Source organism: Cryptomeria japonica, chromosome 8 (assembly GCF_030272615.1).
Source record: "Cryptomeria japonica chromosome 8, Sugi_1.0, whole genome shotgun sequence".
Classification (NCBI taxonomy): Eukaryota; Viridiplantae; Streptophyta; class Pinopsida; order Cupressales; family Cupressaceae; genus Cryptomeria; species Cryptomeria japonica.
In genome coordinates, this window is record NC_081412.1 from 307695611 (window position 1) to 307714096 (window position 18486).

The following is an 18486-nucleotide window of genomic DNA, read 5'->3' on the forward strand; positions in this document are numbered from 1 at the left end:
TAAAGCTCCCGGTTGTGATGGCTTCCCATGCAAGTTTTACAAGGCTTTATGGTCATGTGTTGGCACAAATCTGCATAAGCTCTACTTAGAGACTTTTCATTCCCACTCTTTGGGGCCAATTATCAACAAGGGAAATATCAAGTTCATTCCCAAGGTTGGTGATCATGAGGATATTTATAATTGGCAGCCAGTTACCTTATTGAATGTTTCCTACAAGATAATTGCTAAAGCCCTGGCGCTTAAAATCAAACATCTTCCCCCGAAAATTGTGCACCCAGAATAGACTAGTTTTATCAAATCCAGGTTTATTTTGTATAATATTATTGTGGTTTGGGAAGGCATGGAGTGGGCCTGACGCACCTCACAGAAAACCATCTTTCTTAAAATTGATTTTGCCAAGGCTTATGATCACATTTAATGGCCTTTATTCTTGCTATGCTTAAAGCTTTAGTGTTTGGTCCCTATTTCATTCAATCTGTGCAAATGCTTTTTGGGATGCTTTTGCTTGCATTACCATTAATGGTCACCAATCTTCAACTTTTGGTCTTTTCAAATCCATTTGCCAAGGTTGTCCTCTGGCACCTTCCTTATATGTGCTGCTTGTTGAAGGATTTGGATGTTTGTTTGCCTTAGCCATTTTTGTTGGGCGTGTTAGGGGGATTTCCCTGCTTGAGTCACCTTCTCATCTTATTAATGGTCATTTTGTAGATGATTCTTTTCTCACTCTCATTGAAGAGAAGGATAATGTCAAGGAAGCTCTTCATTGTCTGTACATTTTTTGTTTAACTTTTGGGTCAGCTATTCAATGGCACAAAACCCAATGTTACAGGTCGTCTTTTCTTCCTGCTCCGCCTTGGTTGCTCCAATTTGGTTGGAAATGGATCCAACACGAGGAGATTTTTTGCTTCCTTGGCATTCCCTTTTCTTTTCAAGGGTATGTTGTTTCTCTTTGGAATGCGGTGCTCGCGAAAATTGAGAAGAAGCTCGCATAGTGGATTACCAAGCCTCTCTCTCTAGCTTGTAAATTCTAGATTTTGTTCAAAAATCCTTACGGCTACACATGTCTACTACTCTTCACATTGGGTCCCTTCCAAAGATTTTTATAGTAAGCTGGAGAAGCTCTTGAGGGATTTTTTATGGGCTAATGGTGCAGACAATCATGGTTTTCATAGAGTCGCTCGGGATTTTTGTTGTCTCCCCTGCGACTCTAGAGGACTTGGCCTCCTGTCTACTCAGAAGCAAGGTCTAGCCCTCTGTGCCAAATGGGTTCTCCAAGCTATTTCTAGAAATGAAGCTTGGAAAATTTTGCTTTGAAATTGCATTTCTTCGGGACACCCAGTTAATAGGCCAGCCTGGAAGGGGATTGGCTTTCAAATCCTTCTTATTATGAAAAATGTTGTGCGCATTCAAGGCACTTTTTTTGCTAAAAGCATTTGGCATGTCTGGGAAGTTGTGAAGCCTTGGCTTCATTGGGATGGCTCGATATTTCATGATGGCCTTTCTTTTAACCAGCACAATATTTGGTGGTCGCCTCTCATTTAGGTCTACGGGCTCCTGTTGGCTCGTGTCCCTAGAGTTTGTGCTCTGCATTTTCATACTGAGTCTTCACTCTTGGGAAGATTCGCAGACCCAATTTTGCCTTTTCCGACCAGATCGACAGACGTTTGAGCTGGTGCTCTTCGCTTTGCCTCTAAATATGCCACACAAAATTGGTATTCATTCTGTGAGGCCTTGGTGGAAAGATTGGTGTTGGTTTCCCAACACTTTTGTAATTACAAGCCCAAGATGGGTTACCATTCGCTTGTCAATCACTTGCCTATGGTTCCCACTTTGAATCTCAGATGGCACCTATAGTGCTTACAACACACTTGGCGTCGCAGATTTTAGACTCTTTGGTTTGCCCTTGCTGAGCCTAAGGTGGCCCATATTGTTTGATGTATTATTTTCCAAGGCTTTCCAGTGGGTTCTTGTCTCAGTCATCTAGGGGTACTTGACTCTCATTGTCGCTTTTGTGGGTTGCATGAAACCTTGATGCATCTTTTCTAGTTTTGTAGAAGAGCTCGACAGTTGTGGGTGTGGATTCATGATTTTTTTAAGCCGTTTCGGCCTGAACCCTTTTCTTCGCATATGGTTTTGTTGAGAGATTCCCCACGACTCCCCTTCAAATTCACTCAGATTTGGTATGCTTTCAGGATGGAAATCCTCTTCAATTTATAGAAAGATAGAAATGTTGTTTTGTTTTCTCACAACTCTCTTGATATTCATGTATCTTTGTACGCTAAAGCCTGTATATGCAATAATATGATGTTACAGATCCAGGTGCAAGCCAACAAAGTGACTCTGGAGGTGGCCCACTTACAAGTGTTACTTGATCACTAGGGAAATGCCCCTTGTATGGTTGCCAGAATTCCGTTGGACCCTGCTGCGTCCGGTGACCATTCTCCGACCCGTAGCCGTCGGCACGGCCGCAGCTCTTCTTTCGGTGATTCGTGCATGCCTCATTTCCAGGCTCCTCGTTGCCACTTTGGCGGGGGAGAGATTTCCCACGTTGTTGCTCAGCTTCTCCACCTCGGGGTGGCTCTGCTTCTAGGTGGCCTATGGGTGGTGGTACCTCCTCGGCACTTGGCAGTTCCAGTTGGTCGGACTTTGGTTGGCCCAGCTCTCCCAAGGTGTTTCCTCGACTTGTTGTGGCGATTTCTCCCTCACAAAAGAATAAGGATGATGAAGATGAGGCTACCGAGGATGGGTGGACTCTCCCAAACCCCTCTTCAGACATTGTTGATGTATGGGGTTAAAAAGATGATATGGATGGCGTAGGCCTTTTTTATGTTTATGGCATTCTTGGTGTTGCCCGAGTTATAGTTGTTGTTTTTTTGCTATTTTCGGGCTTGGCCCGAGTGACCCTTGGGGAGTGTTTTATTCCTCCCGCCCCTTTTTTGTGAATAGTGTAAATCTTATACTTTATTAATGGAAATGCCTATTCATAAAAAATAAAAAAGTTATTGACAAATAAATATAGAAGGTTCAATGAACATGAATAAACATAGAAATAAGACATAATAAAAAAGGCCAAAGCGTTAAAAAATAGAAAAATCAAAGTGGGAGGGAAGTCCAAACTACACAAACAAAGAGACCACACATTGTAGTAAATAACTCATTAAATGGATGTCACATTTAGCACATGTGGTGGCTCATCCATGAGATCATCTTGATTTTGCCAAAAGAAATCATTCTATATATCTTCTTGTTCTTTTGCATTTTACTTTTCTTGTCATTTTAATGATGTGTTTTTTCTTAATATTTCTTTGTACTAGATGAAAACACATGTTCAAAAAATAAATGATTAGGCACTTATTTTCTTACCCATTCATGTGTCTTAATTTGTGGTGGTGGTGGAATGACAACACTAGATGCATCACAACTTTCTTTTGAGTGCATATGGGTTTTGTGCATAAACTTAGATACTTGTATTGTTTACACTTAGTTTAAGCATATTGTTTCCCATATATATCATTATAAGGCATGCATATATATCACGTCTTTTATGAGCATGAATTTTTGGTTGTACAACTTGATACTCTTTTGGTTCTAGAAAAAAATATCTAATTGTTTTTTAATTCTTTCTAATTCCTCAAAATGTGTCTTGTACAAATTAATATACTATGTCTCTATAAGGCACATCTTGTTGTGTTTTCACAAATGTGTCTAATGTATAATTACTAGCATCATATGTTGGCTTGTAATGAATGCTTTTAAATTTTAATACTTCTCCTCCATCCACAGATTTGATATATTGATGTAAAACTAAAGGAACCACCTTTCATCATTCAATTTGAGTCTTCCAAGAAATTCAATAAATATTTTGGATAAGAACATCATGTGACATAAAATATGCAAAAGTCTAACTCATATAAATACGCATCCCAACATGTTTGTTACATTTCATTAGTCATCTTCAATTAAATCTTACAATGTGTGCTCTCGATGCTCAAAATATGAGTGTTAAACAATTTTCCTCAATGCAAGTGTTATAGTGAAATGTTTGATCAATAAGAAAATAAGTGATGAACATTTGAGATTTCCCGATATGTATAACAGATCATATTTTATGGGGTCTCATGACAAATATAATGAATTGTAAAGAGAAAGGGAGATGTAACATTAGCCTCTCAAAAAAGTGATTATCATATTCATTATGCTCTTCAATACCATCTTTATTGTGTTCCTCTACATTGTTAAAATGATTAAGAAATAGACTATATAAATTTATGGACAATTATTAGGGATGTGACCAATGGATTATTATTCTCTCTAAACTATTCAACTTTAACTATGTTGTTGTTAAGGGAGTCATGAACCTTGTGTTGTAGCCGACAAGTTTGAGTAAAATACCTTGTAACACAATGACAATTGTAAAATGTTAGATTAGTATATGCTTTTGGAAGCACTCTATTGGGATTTAAGGGATGAACAAGAGGAAGTGTGAATAAATTGTTCTTCATAAAACTTTGTAGCACATCATTCATAGATTCATGAGTCTTAGCAAATTTCCTAAGAGAATTTGGTTAGCAACTTGATTCATGAGTTTCCTCAATATTATTAAATTTTAAAAAGTTGTTTTCTTTTAACATTTGGAATGGTTAAAAGCATTTTGAATGGAAGACCCCATATTTGAATACATTTGTGTCAACAATTACAATTTTCACATGTGCACACAAATCCTTAAAAGAAGTGAAAGTGTTAGATACACATTTTCCTATATTGATTAATTAGCCCCTTAACAAAGATGTTATGTACCTCAAAAACATGTGAAAGGAGTAATAAACATCAACTCAAAAACTAAAATGAGTCATTTATATGGTCATTTGATCCTTGGGCGCACTCATAAGTCAACAAAAATTACTCTGAAGTTCCATATTAACTTTGAATTGCTTTAAGAATGCTTTAGTCAACTCATTAAATGGGTGTTTAGATCATTGAAAAGATGAAAATAACTACTCAATAACATAATATTCAAATGTGCACAAAAAAAGGCTTTGTGCCATTGAATATGATCTCAAATGGGTATTAGGGTATCAATTGTCATTGGAAATTGTAGTTGCACAAAAGCAATTGGTAATGTCTATGTCTCACTATCAAAAGATAGAGAGATCTAGGATCTAGAAATTTATCAATATGTTTCCTATTTGGTTCTACATTCACCTTTTTTTCTCTTCTTGATCTATCTTGTGAAGTTAATATGAGGTGAGGGAAAGAAGAGTGGCATAAGAGAATTGGGAACCTTTTTGGTTTGTATAGATGAGTATGGAAGGTCATAGGTGTATAAGGTAAAAGCTTGGGATAAATGCACAGAGGATAGAAGGCACAAACAAGTGTTCAAGCCATGGGACGTGGAAGTGGATATACAAATGGCTTGGGTAAGTATGGTAGTAGTAGGTCCAATGGTAGAGCCAAGCATGGAAGTGTGTTACATCATGTGGGTAGTAGAGCTATCATAAGGTGTATAGTTAGGAGGCAAGCCATATTAAGGAGGTAAGGTGTACAAATAAGTATTAGATAGCAAGAAACTAGTAATAGTAAAGGTGGCCATGGTAGAGGATAATCTTATAGTATAAATATAGGCAAAAGCATATGCATTACTCACAATAAATAAAGCAATTCTAGCACTAACTACTTGTAAGATACCTAATTCATAGGGTTTATTGAATAACACATTATGAATCATATCAACTAATTATGTACAGCATAATTTGCACTTGCCAAACCAACCTCATGCAAGAACTTGTTTATTCAAATTAGCCACAAGCTAACTCTTCATTGCTCTCATCATATTAGAATAGACTACATTCTTGATTACTTGGACCATGATATAGCCTACCTCTCTTGGGTAGCAGGTAGGCAAGAGACATGAAGATTAAAGCCCATATATGTACTTTCATATTACAAAATAAAAAATTGTAAGTTTATTTTAAATCCAAGTGTGGAACACTAATATAGTGACATGGTGAATAGAGTAGGTAAAAGAGATTTCACACTAAAGCCTAAAAATTTGTAATATAGAAAGATAAAACAATGTAAAAGCAATGAAATAAGAGTCTAAAACTGGAATGTGCATATCAAAAAAATAACATGAAAAATCTAATAGGAACTATATCTTAGATACATCTATCTAAAAAATGTCAAGAGATCAATTTAGAGCTAGTTTATTTACTTCAAAACTATTTTTTTCATATAAAGCAAAAAAAATTGCGTTGCTTATTATGTAAATACTAAGTTTATTGTTAAATATTAATATTTTGACTCGTAAATGACTACCAAATTTATATAAAAGATGAGTTTTTATTACCACACCATTACACTCCACTCCTTGTTACCATCGTAGAATGCTCCTGAACATTAATAAGAAACCCACTAGGTCATGTAGTACCAATTAAGTTCACAAAAAATGTAAATGAAAAATCAACTTTCCAAATAACCTAGACTAATCCAATCAAATGCATAGAAATAAGCACAAATTAGCCTATTTCACAAATGCAAGTTGGGCTAATAATCAAGTAATTTGCAAGAGGAAGATTAGAAACGTATCAGCCAAGGGCGCTACTTGTTAACTACATAATGATTGCCAACCGAAGAATGATTGCCATAAAATATATTGTCTAATCTGCAAATACAATCTCTCAGAAAAATATCTAATATTTTTGCATTGCATCTATGCTCTATAAGAACCCTTTGACAGAATGATGTCTCAAATCCTGCATTGAATCTGTATAATTTCAAAGTTCTATGAAAACGATGTCTCAAATTTTGCATTAAACATGTGCTCTATTAGAGCCCTATGGCAGCACAAAATGAGCTAAAGTCAAGAACAAGTTTGTGTTCGAAGATTAGTCCTCTAATTTTGGATTCTTCCATGTGCACAACAAAGTTCTACTATTTTACTTGTCTGCCCTGCTCTTTCTAGAAATCTGGGGATTAGTGATATTTTAATATACCTTCAAAAAAAATTGTTTTGTGACGAGGACAAAAGTTTGAGATCAACCTTGATAAAGCGTACAAAGGCCAAAAACAATAGGCAAGGCCCTGGAGTGTGGATTTGATACTCTTTTTAAAGCATTAAATTGGAATGTGACGCTATTAATTGTTCCAATGCTCTAGGATGAGAGTACATGTGTGTATTCCAAATAATTTGAATGGTTGCATTGAATATTTGTAAATACTAGCCAAAAGCATCAAATTGTACCAGAAGTGGGTTTAGTCAGCTCAAGCGTAGGAAAGATGAATGAGCCCAAGGACTAAAATTTTGAATTTGAGTTTTGGAAAGCAGGCGGACAAATCTATGACTACAGAGTTGCCGATTCCTCCTCTCTTTCCAAGATTCAAATTCTAATTCAATACTTGGCCAACTAGCCCCATCTACCTTTCCCACCTTGAGTTGACTAAAACCATATTTGGCACAATTTGATGTGATGTGCTAGCATTCAAATGCATTCACCCAAATCACACATGTTTCGCCAAAAACCACAAAAATGTTCCAAGGTGGGCAAACGGTCATCCTTGAAGCTAGTGTCTTATATGCAATAGGTACAAGTGAATGTGTAACTGAACAAATGTCTAGATCCATACGCATATAAGATGTGTGCGCATGCACGCACACATAAAAGACTAATGGAATGATACCAACTTTACACAAGATAAGTTGGTATACATATATAAAGACATTTCTGTGATGTGCTAGCATTCAAATGCATTCACCCAAATCACACATGTTCCCCCAAAAACCACAAAAATGTTCCAAGGTGGGCAAACGGTCATCCTTGAAGCTAGTGTCTTATATGCAATAGGTACAAGTGAATGTGTAACTGAACAAATGTCTAGATACATATGCATATAAGATGTGTGCGCATGCACGCACACATAAAAGACTAATGGAATGATACCAACTTTACACAAGATAAGTTGGTATACATATATAAAGACATTTCCTCAAAATAAGCACAACTAAGTAGAATGGCATGGTATACTAATTTCACCATCATAGATATCAAAATCTCTTTATTTAATAAGTGTGGTGTCAACTCTAACCACTCAATTTCTTTCTACATTCTCTTAGAAACTTCATCTATTTAAAGCAATGGCTTCTCAACGTGAAAAGCTAAAATGCCATCACTCAATTCTTTCTACATTCTCTTAGAAACTTCATCTATTTAAAGCAATGGCTTCTCAACGTGAAAAGTTAAAATGCCATGAATAACCCTAAACAAAGAATAACAGGCAATAAAACAAAAAAGCCATGAAATATATCTGTTGAGGTTACTGTTTTCAAGTGCGACTTGCAGATTCCCTATGCTCAACGTTTTGTGCTTGTTTTATTGTTCCCATATACTGGAGAATGTCAAATTCCACTTACAGTACAACTAAAGTAGCTTTGACCATAAATACAATATCAAATCCCCAACCCTGCATTGCTGTTGGAGTTGGCCAGATAGAAAACAAAAATAAAATGCTAATATTCATCCACCTGGGTCCGAGAATAGATACATAAAGAAAGAATTAACATAGTCATGATCCAAAACATTAATGATATTATAACTTCCCATTAACATGCAGCTCCACATAAACACGAAGGCAGACAATTATATAATGTTATCATAGCCACAGAGATATTGATTTGTTCATCGAACAGCCTTCTGTAGTTCATCAAAATTGGCATCAAGATGTTCGGGCATCCAATATGCAAATATTGGATGCATTGCAGTTACTGATGAATCAAACTAATGTAATACAAACTTTACAAAATGGTGCTATTTCTCCTTTTTATCAGACTCATCAAGTGCAGCAAGCCTCTCTACAAGAGGGGGGTGAGAATAATGATATGCAGAATACCAGGGATCAGTGTTCATTGCCGACAAATTCTCCTCCTGTACATACCACTTTGGATCAGATAAATCTCAAAGAAAGTACAGCATTTCCCCATTTTGAGAATCAAAAGTAATAGCTTGACCACAATGTTCTTACCTGCAATTTAATCAGTCCTGCTCGAAGAGGAGCACCATACCCAAGAAACTTTGCAAAGGCATCAGCCTGTATCAGGAAAAACAAAATAAGACACTGCTGGAAGAACCAAACCAGATAAAGGAATACCATGTAACATATAATGAATCTCAAGAAGGCTTCATTGATGAACACCAATTATCCAACAAGGTTTTAGAACAGTGTAATATGAGAACATGAACCTACACTGATACAAATATATAACGCACAAAGTTCCAGAAAAGATCGAACACATTATGGTTCATAAAAGCTTACCTGGAACTCAAAAGCACGACTAACAAGATTGAGAGCAAAACTCACGAGATGATGTATAGGCATTATTGTATGCTGCATATTTAAACGAGAAAAGTAACAGACACAGTTGAGTACACATTAAAACATAAATCAATAAGAGTGAAACTATATAGATGTAAAATGCATGGGAAGCTAGAAAATAATGATTGATCAAAGATATATAAATTACAGAACAAAATGTGGTACATAGTGTAACATGAAGCGAGTGAAAATGCTATTCTAACTGATGAATGCCATGTATCCATGATGAGACTGTATTTATGTGGTCATCTGCTAGCTATTATGCAATAAATCATGTTTACTTCTGTCAGTAAGATAATCAAATGAATCGTCAGTGGGCGTTGATTCCAAGTATTGTCTCTTAATAAAGTGTTAAGATGCAACATATCTATAGTCCATGAAATCATAACGGCGAACGTATTTATGTAGTCATTCAGTAGCTTTTATGTAATAAATCATGTATTGCAATAGTTTTAGTGTATTAGTATGGGATACAAAAGCTCAGAACCTTGTTTTATGAGTTCAAGGATGCCGAGATCAGCAGATTAGAAGATTTTCTGATTTACACCAGAATTGAAAAAAAAATATTTTTCAAAGGATAACAGAACGTAAAGCACAGTCTCATTGATCAAAATATCTACCGAGAACTAGACGCTGACTTCTAAAAGGTAAAAGATTTATAATATAGTTACCTTCAGAATTTGTGACATGAATTCAAGAGACATCACCACATATTTATATATTTTCCTCAAACCATTGGAAACAAACCCATGCTGGTTTATTATCATCTTTTCCTCATGATCTGAGGGCAATCGTAAGAACTATCACACACAGTTTGAGTAGCTTGTAGATATTTCCTCTAGAACAATATTCTCTAAAAAAAGATTAGTCTTTTCATGATAAAAAATCTCCTCTAAAACAATATTCTCCTCACATAAAAGAACCTCACCTTTAGGAGAAAACTTCTCGATGGTTGGCTCCTTTTCAAGAAGGAGATCTCCTTGCTAAGAAGGCTCCTCTAGAGGAATTTCATCAATAGGAACTTGAGTAAACTATTGTGATTGCTTTGGAGCTCTTGTAGGACAAGAGCAGTATTCATTGTTGTATGTTAAGTTGGTTGTTGAGGAGAGGAAGAAGTAAAAAAAGGAACTTCTATGGTAGAGGTAGCAATTGTAGCATCTGTATTGAGGCTGCCATTCTGTCCCTTTGTACATCTAGTCTTGGACCTAAGTTTTTGCTTCTTTATCATAGGCACATGATCCTCCAAAGACATGATTCATCAATATGAACCCTTTGAGTGCAGATGGCATGTGTGAAAGTCTAAGAAGAAATCTCTTCTTCTTTGATACAAGTTTTACAAGACTTATCTTTCTTTTAAGACGCCTTTCCTTTGCCAATCGTTTGTGATACTTGTTTCAAACACTCCAAGCTTCTCGCAACCACACGCTGAGTCCTATTTTTATTTAAGTATCTTAAAAAATAGAGAAATCCATTTTTCATATTTGTTTTGTATAATAAATTTCTAATTTCTAGAATGGAATAATTTTTCATTCTAACCTCATGTTCATCCATCAGTAAACCTAGAAATATTCTATGTTAGCTTGATGTTTGTGGAGAGATCCTATCAATCCCTCAACCGTCCCCCTAGAATCCAACTTTCCTTTTTATGCAAAATTGCAGACTAGTCTTTGCTATTTCTTTTTCAGCACTCTTAGCATGGGCATAAGAGGCATAAATGTATTCAAAAACTGAAATAGGGAACTGACATTAGTCTTATGTTTACTTGAAAGCAACTTATAAATGCCACTCAGCAATGTGCAAAATTTTAATAAGATAATTTTGTTGCTAGGATACTTTGGCAGCTTGTATGGAGCGGTGGTAACCATTCAACTCTAATAAACGTGAATGAAAACTAGATAAACAAATTTACTCACTCAATGATTGCAAATGTAGCTTCCAATGAAATCCTCTTATTGAAAAGATTCTCTCAAAATGTTTGTTGCTTTCTTTCAATCCAGTCAAGCATAATGTTCATAGACTTTCTTTTCTCCTAGACCCATCCTCTATGCTATGTTTAAACCTAGAAAGCTAGCTTTCCTTCCAGACAGATATACAAAATAAGAGCTCATATAGAACTTTCTAAGTAGCTGAATCACTGGTTTTACCCACTAATTCTGGGTACAAAATGTGCAGGAATCGGATTCAAGTACGAATTGCTTTGAAATCGTCCAAGAATCAAATTTTCCCACACCGAAACCCGTGACTATCCTCTTGTTTCTGCTCAACTCTGATGCTGACATGTCGAGTCTAGGTCGATACCAAGCCAATTTGAAACTTGAGGTACCCTTTTTTTTTACTTTTTCGAATGCCCAAAACGTGAAAAAACCCCCTAAATGCAACACGATTATTTATTTTTTCCATTCCACAAGGAGTAAAACATTTGCGTGACACAAAAGAGTTTGGATGCAATGTGAAGGATTTTGGATGCCATCTAGAAACATGGGTGATGGTTTTTAGGTAGCTTCTGAGAATTTTTCATTAAGTTTTTTGCCCCTGCAAACAGTAAAAACATTGTAAAAAATCTCAGATCTAAAATCTAAAAAATAGAAACTTAAAACTATAAAAAGGGAACCCTAGTTTGTAAATTTTTTAAAAGACTTAGATTCGTTAAAAGCCTGAAGACTAAAGTTTAAACTGTTAATTCATTAAGTATTAAGGATTTTAAATTTAAATCTAAGTTGCTGGTTCTGGTTCGGGCTTGGGTTCGGATTCGGGTTCGAGATTCGAGTTCGCGGGTTTGGCAAAAAAAATTTGAGGTTCTGGGTTCATTTTGGGTTCATTAGTACAAAAACATATAAAAATGAAAAATGCATACATATATGCAGCAGTAGTTAAGTTCAAAATACACCACTATGCTAATAGTCAAATAACATAGCAAAATACACCATCATATATTAAAGTTTTACTTCAAATAACATAGCAAAACAGTAAATACACCACCATATTAATGTTCTAGTTGAAAAATAATAATGTCAGGCTTCAACAATCAGCCATCACTGATCAAATATCATATGGGTCATATGGGCAAGCAAAAAATGAAGTTTAGCAATGGAGCAAAAATGTTATGTTTTTCATTCTATTGTGCAAAAATGAAGTTGCTTTTACCTTTTTAGTGTTTTAAGTCATCAAATTAGGGTTGGGGGGTCGAGTATGCTTTTTTGGCATTAAAAAAACGATTTTAAAAAGTCAAAAAATTTCACTTTTGTGTCAAATTCTTCCCGGGTTCTGCGAAAACCTCCAAACTTCTTCCCAAGTTCTTCTGGGTTTGGGACGGAAGAACCCACAGGGCATTTGCAGAACCCTGGCCGGACCCAAGAAGAACCAGCCCAGGACCAAGACCCGGGGGGAACCAGCCCAAGACCCGAAGGGTCTAGGCAAAGAACTCAGTAACTTAGATTTATATTATAAATGATAAACCTTAAGTTAAACTATCATTATAAAATTTAAATTTAAATCTAAAACTAGTTTGTTTTGTTGTTTTAGGTTTTACAGTTTACTATAGAAAATATCATATTTAATATTAAAAAATTATTAAATATAATTATGTAGATGAATATTATTAAATTTAAATATCAAATATTTAATTTAGATTTTATTTATATAAAAAATCATTAAATAATAAATTACATTATTACAATATAATTATATATGAAGATAATATAGATAGTTTTTTAAAATATAGTATATTATAATTGTATTGATGTATTTTTAATAAATTTATTACATATTATATTTAGTTCTTGTTTAGATGTTATATACATTATTTAAATTTAATTAATTGATTCGTTTTTCAAATTTCTCTTTACAAATTGCAGGCCTGAAACAGTTATAAAAATTTGCCATGGCAAGTATCTCTAATTGTGTCGACAACCCTTCATTCAACATTGACCCGACTTCACCGTTATAGAGGCATGTAGAAACGGTAGAGCAAATTACAAGGAGGGGGAGGCATATGTTTGGAAATGTCCCATGTTATAAGCGATATACAAGTTCCTAATGTGAGGTGAAAGCATATTTGTGTGCAATTCCTGAAAACAAAATCAAAGCCTGTCCAAGAAAAAAATGCACCTATACCACCTTCTAAAATAGCATAATGTATAAGGAGAATGAGGAAGCTGATGCAAGGATTGTATATAGAATGGAGCATCCATTGAACACAAGAATGGGCTCATGGAACCCACCTTCTTCATCTCATACACATTGTGTTGCTCCTAATATTGCACTAGAAAGGAATCCATTTTTTATAATAGAAATGATGGTGAGGCTAGTATTCCAAAGAGAGCAAAGGGACGTTGGAGAGGGCATTTAATAATGATGCTAGAGATATTGCTGACCAATCCCTTGCTAGATGCCTCTATGCAAATGGTCTATCAATCACTGTTGTTCAATCACCCTATTGGCAAGACATGGTAAGAAAAATTAATGAAGTTCCAAAGGGGTACACAATCCTAGGTTATGAGAAGGTACGTAGCAATTTATTTAAGGAGATCAAACATATAGAAACTTCATTAGCTCCTATTGAAGCCTCATAGAAAGAAACAAGAGTGTCTATTATTCCCAATGGATGAAGGATGGAAAAAATAGACCATTACTGAATGTGATTGTAGTGTGGCCTAATGGGGCAATGTTTCTAAAAGTTGTGGATTGTGAGGAGTAGGGGAAGGACATACAAATTATTGTTTTTGATTACAGTAAAAACAGGTTTTGAAGGGACTTGAAACCCTTTACAAAAAGGTCAATCACCAAGATAAAACATGCAAAGCATAACAATTAAGCAAAATGCTGCCAAAAGAGAAAAAACAGAGACAAGGCAGCCCAACACCAAAGTCTTAAGGGTGTCAACGACCTCTGCCTCCAGTTGATTCATGTTCTGAGCCACTTTTTTGAACTCCTAGATCTCCTGCAAGGATTTTTTTAACTTTCCTCTTCAAATTGGCCTACGTTCTCTTGCTTGGACCCTCTGACTCATCATTTCCTTTTTCCTTTTCCAAGTACAGCTCCACAACTAAGTTGCTTTGATATCCCTTCTCCATAGTCATAACCATGGTATTCATGCTATCAGCAGTGGTCTTGATAACACTATGTCTATGGGACATAATGGAGTGGAGAGACTCTTTGATACTTTTAATCTTCTTCTCCATGACTGCGATCTTACTCTCATAGTCCTTTTTCAAGTTGTCCAAGGCTTCAACTGTTTTAGTGAGACAATCAATAATTGAAAGCTTTTCCTCTTCCGTCCAAAGGTCTTTACCCTTGGAACCCTGTCTGTAATGAGAGCCCTCAACGCCAATTTCCAGCCTTTCCACTTTGCTGCTAATGACCCTATGTTTTATATTGAGATTCTAGATCTCATGGAAAGCCTACTTCGTTATCCGGAAAGAATCCACCGCCCCCTTGATACTTGTAATCTTCTTCTCCATGACCGCAATCTTACTCTCATAGTCCTTTTTCAAGTTGTCCAGGGCTTCAACTGTTTTAGTGAGACAATCAATAAGTGAGTTTTTCCTCTTTCGTCCAAAGGTCTTTACCCTTGGAACCCTGTCTGTAATGAGAGCCCTCACCGCCAGTTTCCAGCCTTTCCACTTTGCTCCTAATGGCCCTCTGTTTTACATTGAGATTCTTGATCTCATGTCAAACATACAAATTATTGTTGACATATCCTCGTATAGTGCATTAACGAAGTGGGTCCTCAAAACATTGTCCAAGTTATAATAGACAATGCCAAGAATTGTAAAGCCTCTAGTATGTTAGTTGAGACATAGTTCCCACATATATTTTGGACAATGTACAAAAGTTGGGTACAAAAATAGATTGGATCATACAAGTCTACACTGAAGTTGAAGAGATCCAAATGTTCATAACAAATCACCACATGTCGCAGGCTATTTTTAGATTATTCTTGCAACTAGAGCTAGTGAAGGTGATTAAAATTTCAAATAATGCATTTTTTGATTTTATGTTTTACTTTTAGAATTTATTTTAAAGAAATATATATACATTCTTCTTTGTTTCTAATTGTTTAATTTTTTTTATTTTCAAATAGGTTGTTGAGACTAGATTTGCATCCAACACAATCTTCTTGAGACGTGTTGACGTGTTTTTTATGACAGCGTCTAACACAGAATAAAGTTCCCAATGGTCACTTCACTCTCTCTTGATCAAAGTTAAACCGTCTACTAAGATTCGATAAGATCAAACGGCTAACTCCAAGGTTCCTTCGTGGAACAGATGTGACTCAGTTGGCTGATGTGTTTTACTGGTAATCCAAGGGGCCTTACGTTTGGATCCTTCTTTCACTTCTTTGCTTCATCATCGGATATAGTAATTTTGTGATGCTTCTGCTTCGAATGAACTGAAATTAATGGGGAAAAGAGTTAGAAGGATCTAAATCTACTCCTAAGGGCAATGATATCAATAGATAATGCTTTAGTGGACAAATTCCAAATAAACCAAGCTCTATTTCGCCAAAAGGTAAACTACAACTCCACAAGAATCGGTGCAATCTTTTGAGGATGTTGAAGAATTTTCATATTGAGAAAGTGCATTTGAATACCCAACACAGTGCAATCCAAACAACTATTCACAATCAAACTTAGCACAAATTTGGAGCCCTTTCTTCGATCTTTTAGAATGATAAGTGCTCTCACTTACACTTGCCCTTTCTTCTTCCTCTGTTCTTGTCTCCAAATTGAATGTCATTGTTACATCTTGCTCCTTCAATTTTTGATGTTGAAAATTTACACATCTACGTGTGCAAGTTAAGACTTGATCCATCAATTCCCTCAAATTCGTGACTTCCTTTTCATCCCAATTAATCTTTACTTTTTTATCTTCCATCTCATAGGTAGATTGGATATATCTAACACTACCTTGTGCTTGATTGGCCGCTCTATAGATTTTGCATTTCCTGATGAGATCAAGAGGCAGTCGTGAGTGCATCTTCTTCTTTATCTCAAAGTTGTCTTGTGCGTTCATCCAAAAGTCTTCTACTTGAAACACATGCTTATGTTTTCTTCCAGCCATTTCTTCTACATTACCATAGGGATCAAAGTTATCTCTAGAAGCAAATGATGTGAACAAATAAAGAGATAACTTTGGCTTGGCACTTTCAGTTGCTTGAAGGGAAGGACAAACTTCTATTGAATTCAAAAGTGAAATGGAATTAGTGATAACACCTCCATGTCTGTACCTCAATGACTTGATACTTGATAACAATTGTCTTGTCACCTCAAGAAGTACTATCCTGTCTGTGGATAGTGTGGCAACATATGAGGAGGAGAAGGAGATCCTTGGACCCTTATGTATGTGAATTTGGGAAATTGAATGAACCATGCACCATATTGTTTAACAAGTGCTTGTGCCTCCGGAGACAATCTCTCATGGATTCTACCTTGTAGGACCCTAGTGATGTGCATTGTGAAAGTATCATTGACCAATCTATGATGCTACTTAGGTGGGTGATGCAATATTTCATAGGAATCACAAACTCTTTTCTCTTTGGGCCTCCTTCCAACTCTGCCTCTATGTGGTAGTCCCACGTATTCATAACTCCTTGCTAGAGAATATATGAGATATGAGCTCATGTGGAATGACTTGGTGGGAATTAACCTTCTCAATTGTACATCTAGGCTATTACTAATGATTCTTGCCCAGTTGATCATTCCTTTCCCTTGGATGATTATTTGTATGAAGAAGAACATCCATTTATCAAAACAAAAGGCTTGAGGAGCACCAATAACTCAGCCAAGCATCGTGATCAAATCCCTGAATTCTTCTTCGAAATCAATTCGGTGTGGCCCTTTAGGTATCTTGTTTGGGCAAGGTCTACTCTTTTGCAACCAATCCCTATTGATGATTGATAGGCTGTTGGCAATTTGGAGGAATTGTTTGTGTTGCATTGATATTTTGTCATTGATGTCAACACTAGTTGTTTTGTTATCTATCGGCTTCCGGTAGAGTAGTTGGCCTATGATATTGATCTGGAGACCATCTCTGGTATTCTCCGATTTGGTCCGGCTTGTGGTATTGGCTTGGATTGGTTATTCATGTGTTCCTGATGTGTATCACATTCAGTTGGTTCGGGATTTGATGATTTGGATGCTATCATTTGTTCTAGTAAGCCTTTTGGTCACCGGTAAGGGTTTTACCAGCAACGCTTTGATGAAGATCTTTTGATGAATCCAATAAGTGGTGTTGGTGCGGCTTCTAGAAGGTTATCAGAATGTTGATGGTTATCTTGCTTGTGTACCAGTTGATTGGTGGTTTTTCATTTGGCTTATGGCGACCTATTATAGGTCCGGTCTTATTTTGCTAGGTTATGGACCCGTTTGTGTAACATGTTGGTTGATGCTCCTGATGCATCACCGGTTGGATTTATTGTTTGGATTATGTTGTTTCGATCTTAGGCCGACTACGTTTATCATTGGTTTGCAAGATTATGTAACAGATCTATTGTATTATCTTTTAGGTGGCCAGCCTAATTGTTTAGGTCTCAAGTTGGTATAAATATGATGTAAGATCTCTTTGTAGATCATGGGTTTATGGGATATAGGATTATCTGTGTGAGAATAATGTTGTAATTATATGCAAAGGTTTTGGTCGATCATAGGTGATCGAATTGGGTTTGTGAAAGAGGTTTAAGACCTCTGGTATTGAGCTTAACCGGAACTGTACTCAAGCATAGGAGATGCTATTCTTGCAGTTCACTCATCTTTCCGGATTGTAGTCTAGATTTCTATGTAGTCAGTGAGGCTCCTTTTGTGATGAGCAGTGTGCTCTAGGTAGTGTGCCTTCCTGCATGTGCAAGCCCCTCTTATTGTAATCACATACTTGCTGCAGAAGTATTATTTGATTGTGGGTAGGCTTCCCACCGTAGTTTTTCCCTTTACCGTGTTTTCCACGTACAAATTTTGGTGTTAAGTGTTATGGATGGTTGGTTAATTATTTCGTAATTTATGTTTACGCTTAACTGTTACATCTCTGCTATTCCGATATTTGGTTTATGCATTCTGGTAGAAGGTTATGTGAGCTTAAAGTTTTATAATCTGTTGACAACTGAGAGGGGCTAATTCATCCCCCCCC

At 36.1% G+C, this 18486-nt stretch overlaps 1 protein-coding gene across 1 annotated transcript in view; it reads right to left on the bottom strand.

The window, feature by feature from the left end:
* Positions 1 to 8562: 8562 nt before the first annotated feature.
* LOC131060573 (CAAX prenyl protease 1 homolog) overlaps positions 8563 to 18486 on the bottom strand; it is a 54684-nt gene continuing 44760 nt past the window's right edge. The window contains exons 12-14 of the mRNA XM_057993846.2: positions 9307 to 9378; positions 9016 to 9081; positions 8563 to 8918 (exon numbers count right to left, since the gene is read on the bottom strand). Coding sequence (XP_057849829.2) covers positions 8802 to 8918; positions 9016 to 9081; positions 9307 to 9378 — 255 coding nt within the window. The 3' untranslated portion in view covers positions 8563 to 8801. The remainder of the gene's footprint in view (positions 8919 to 9015; positions 9082 to 9306; positions 9379 to 18486) is intronic.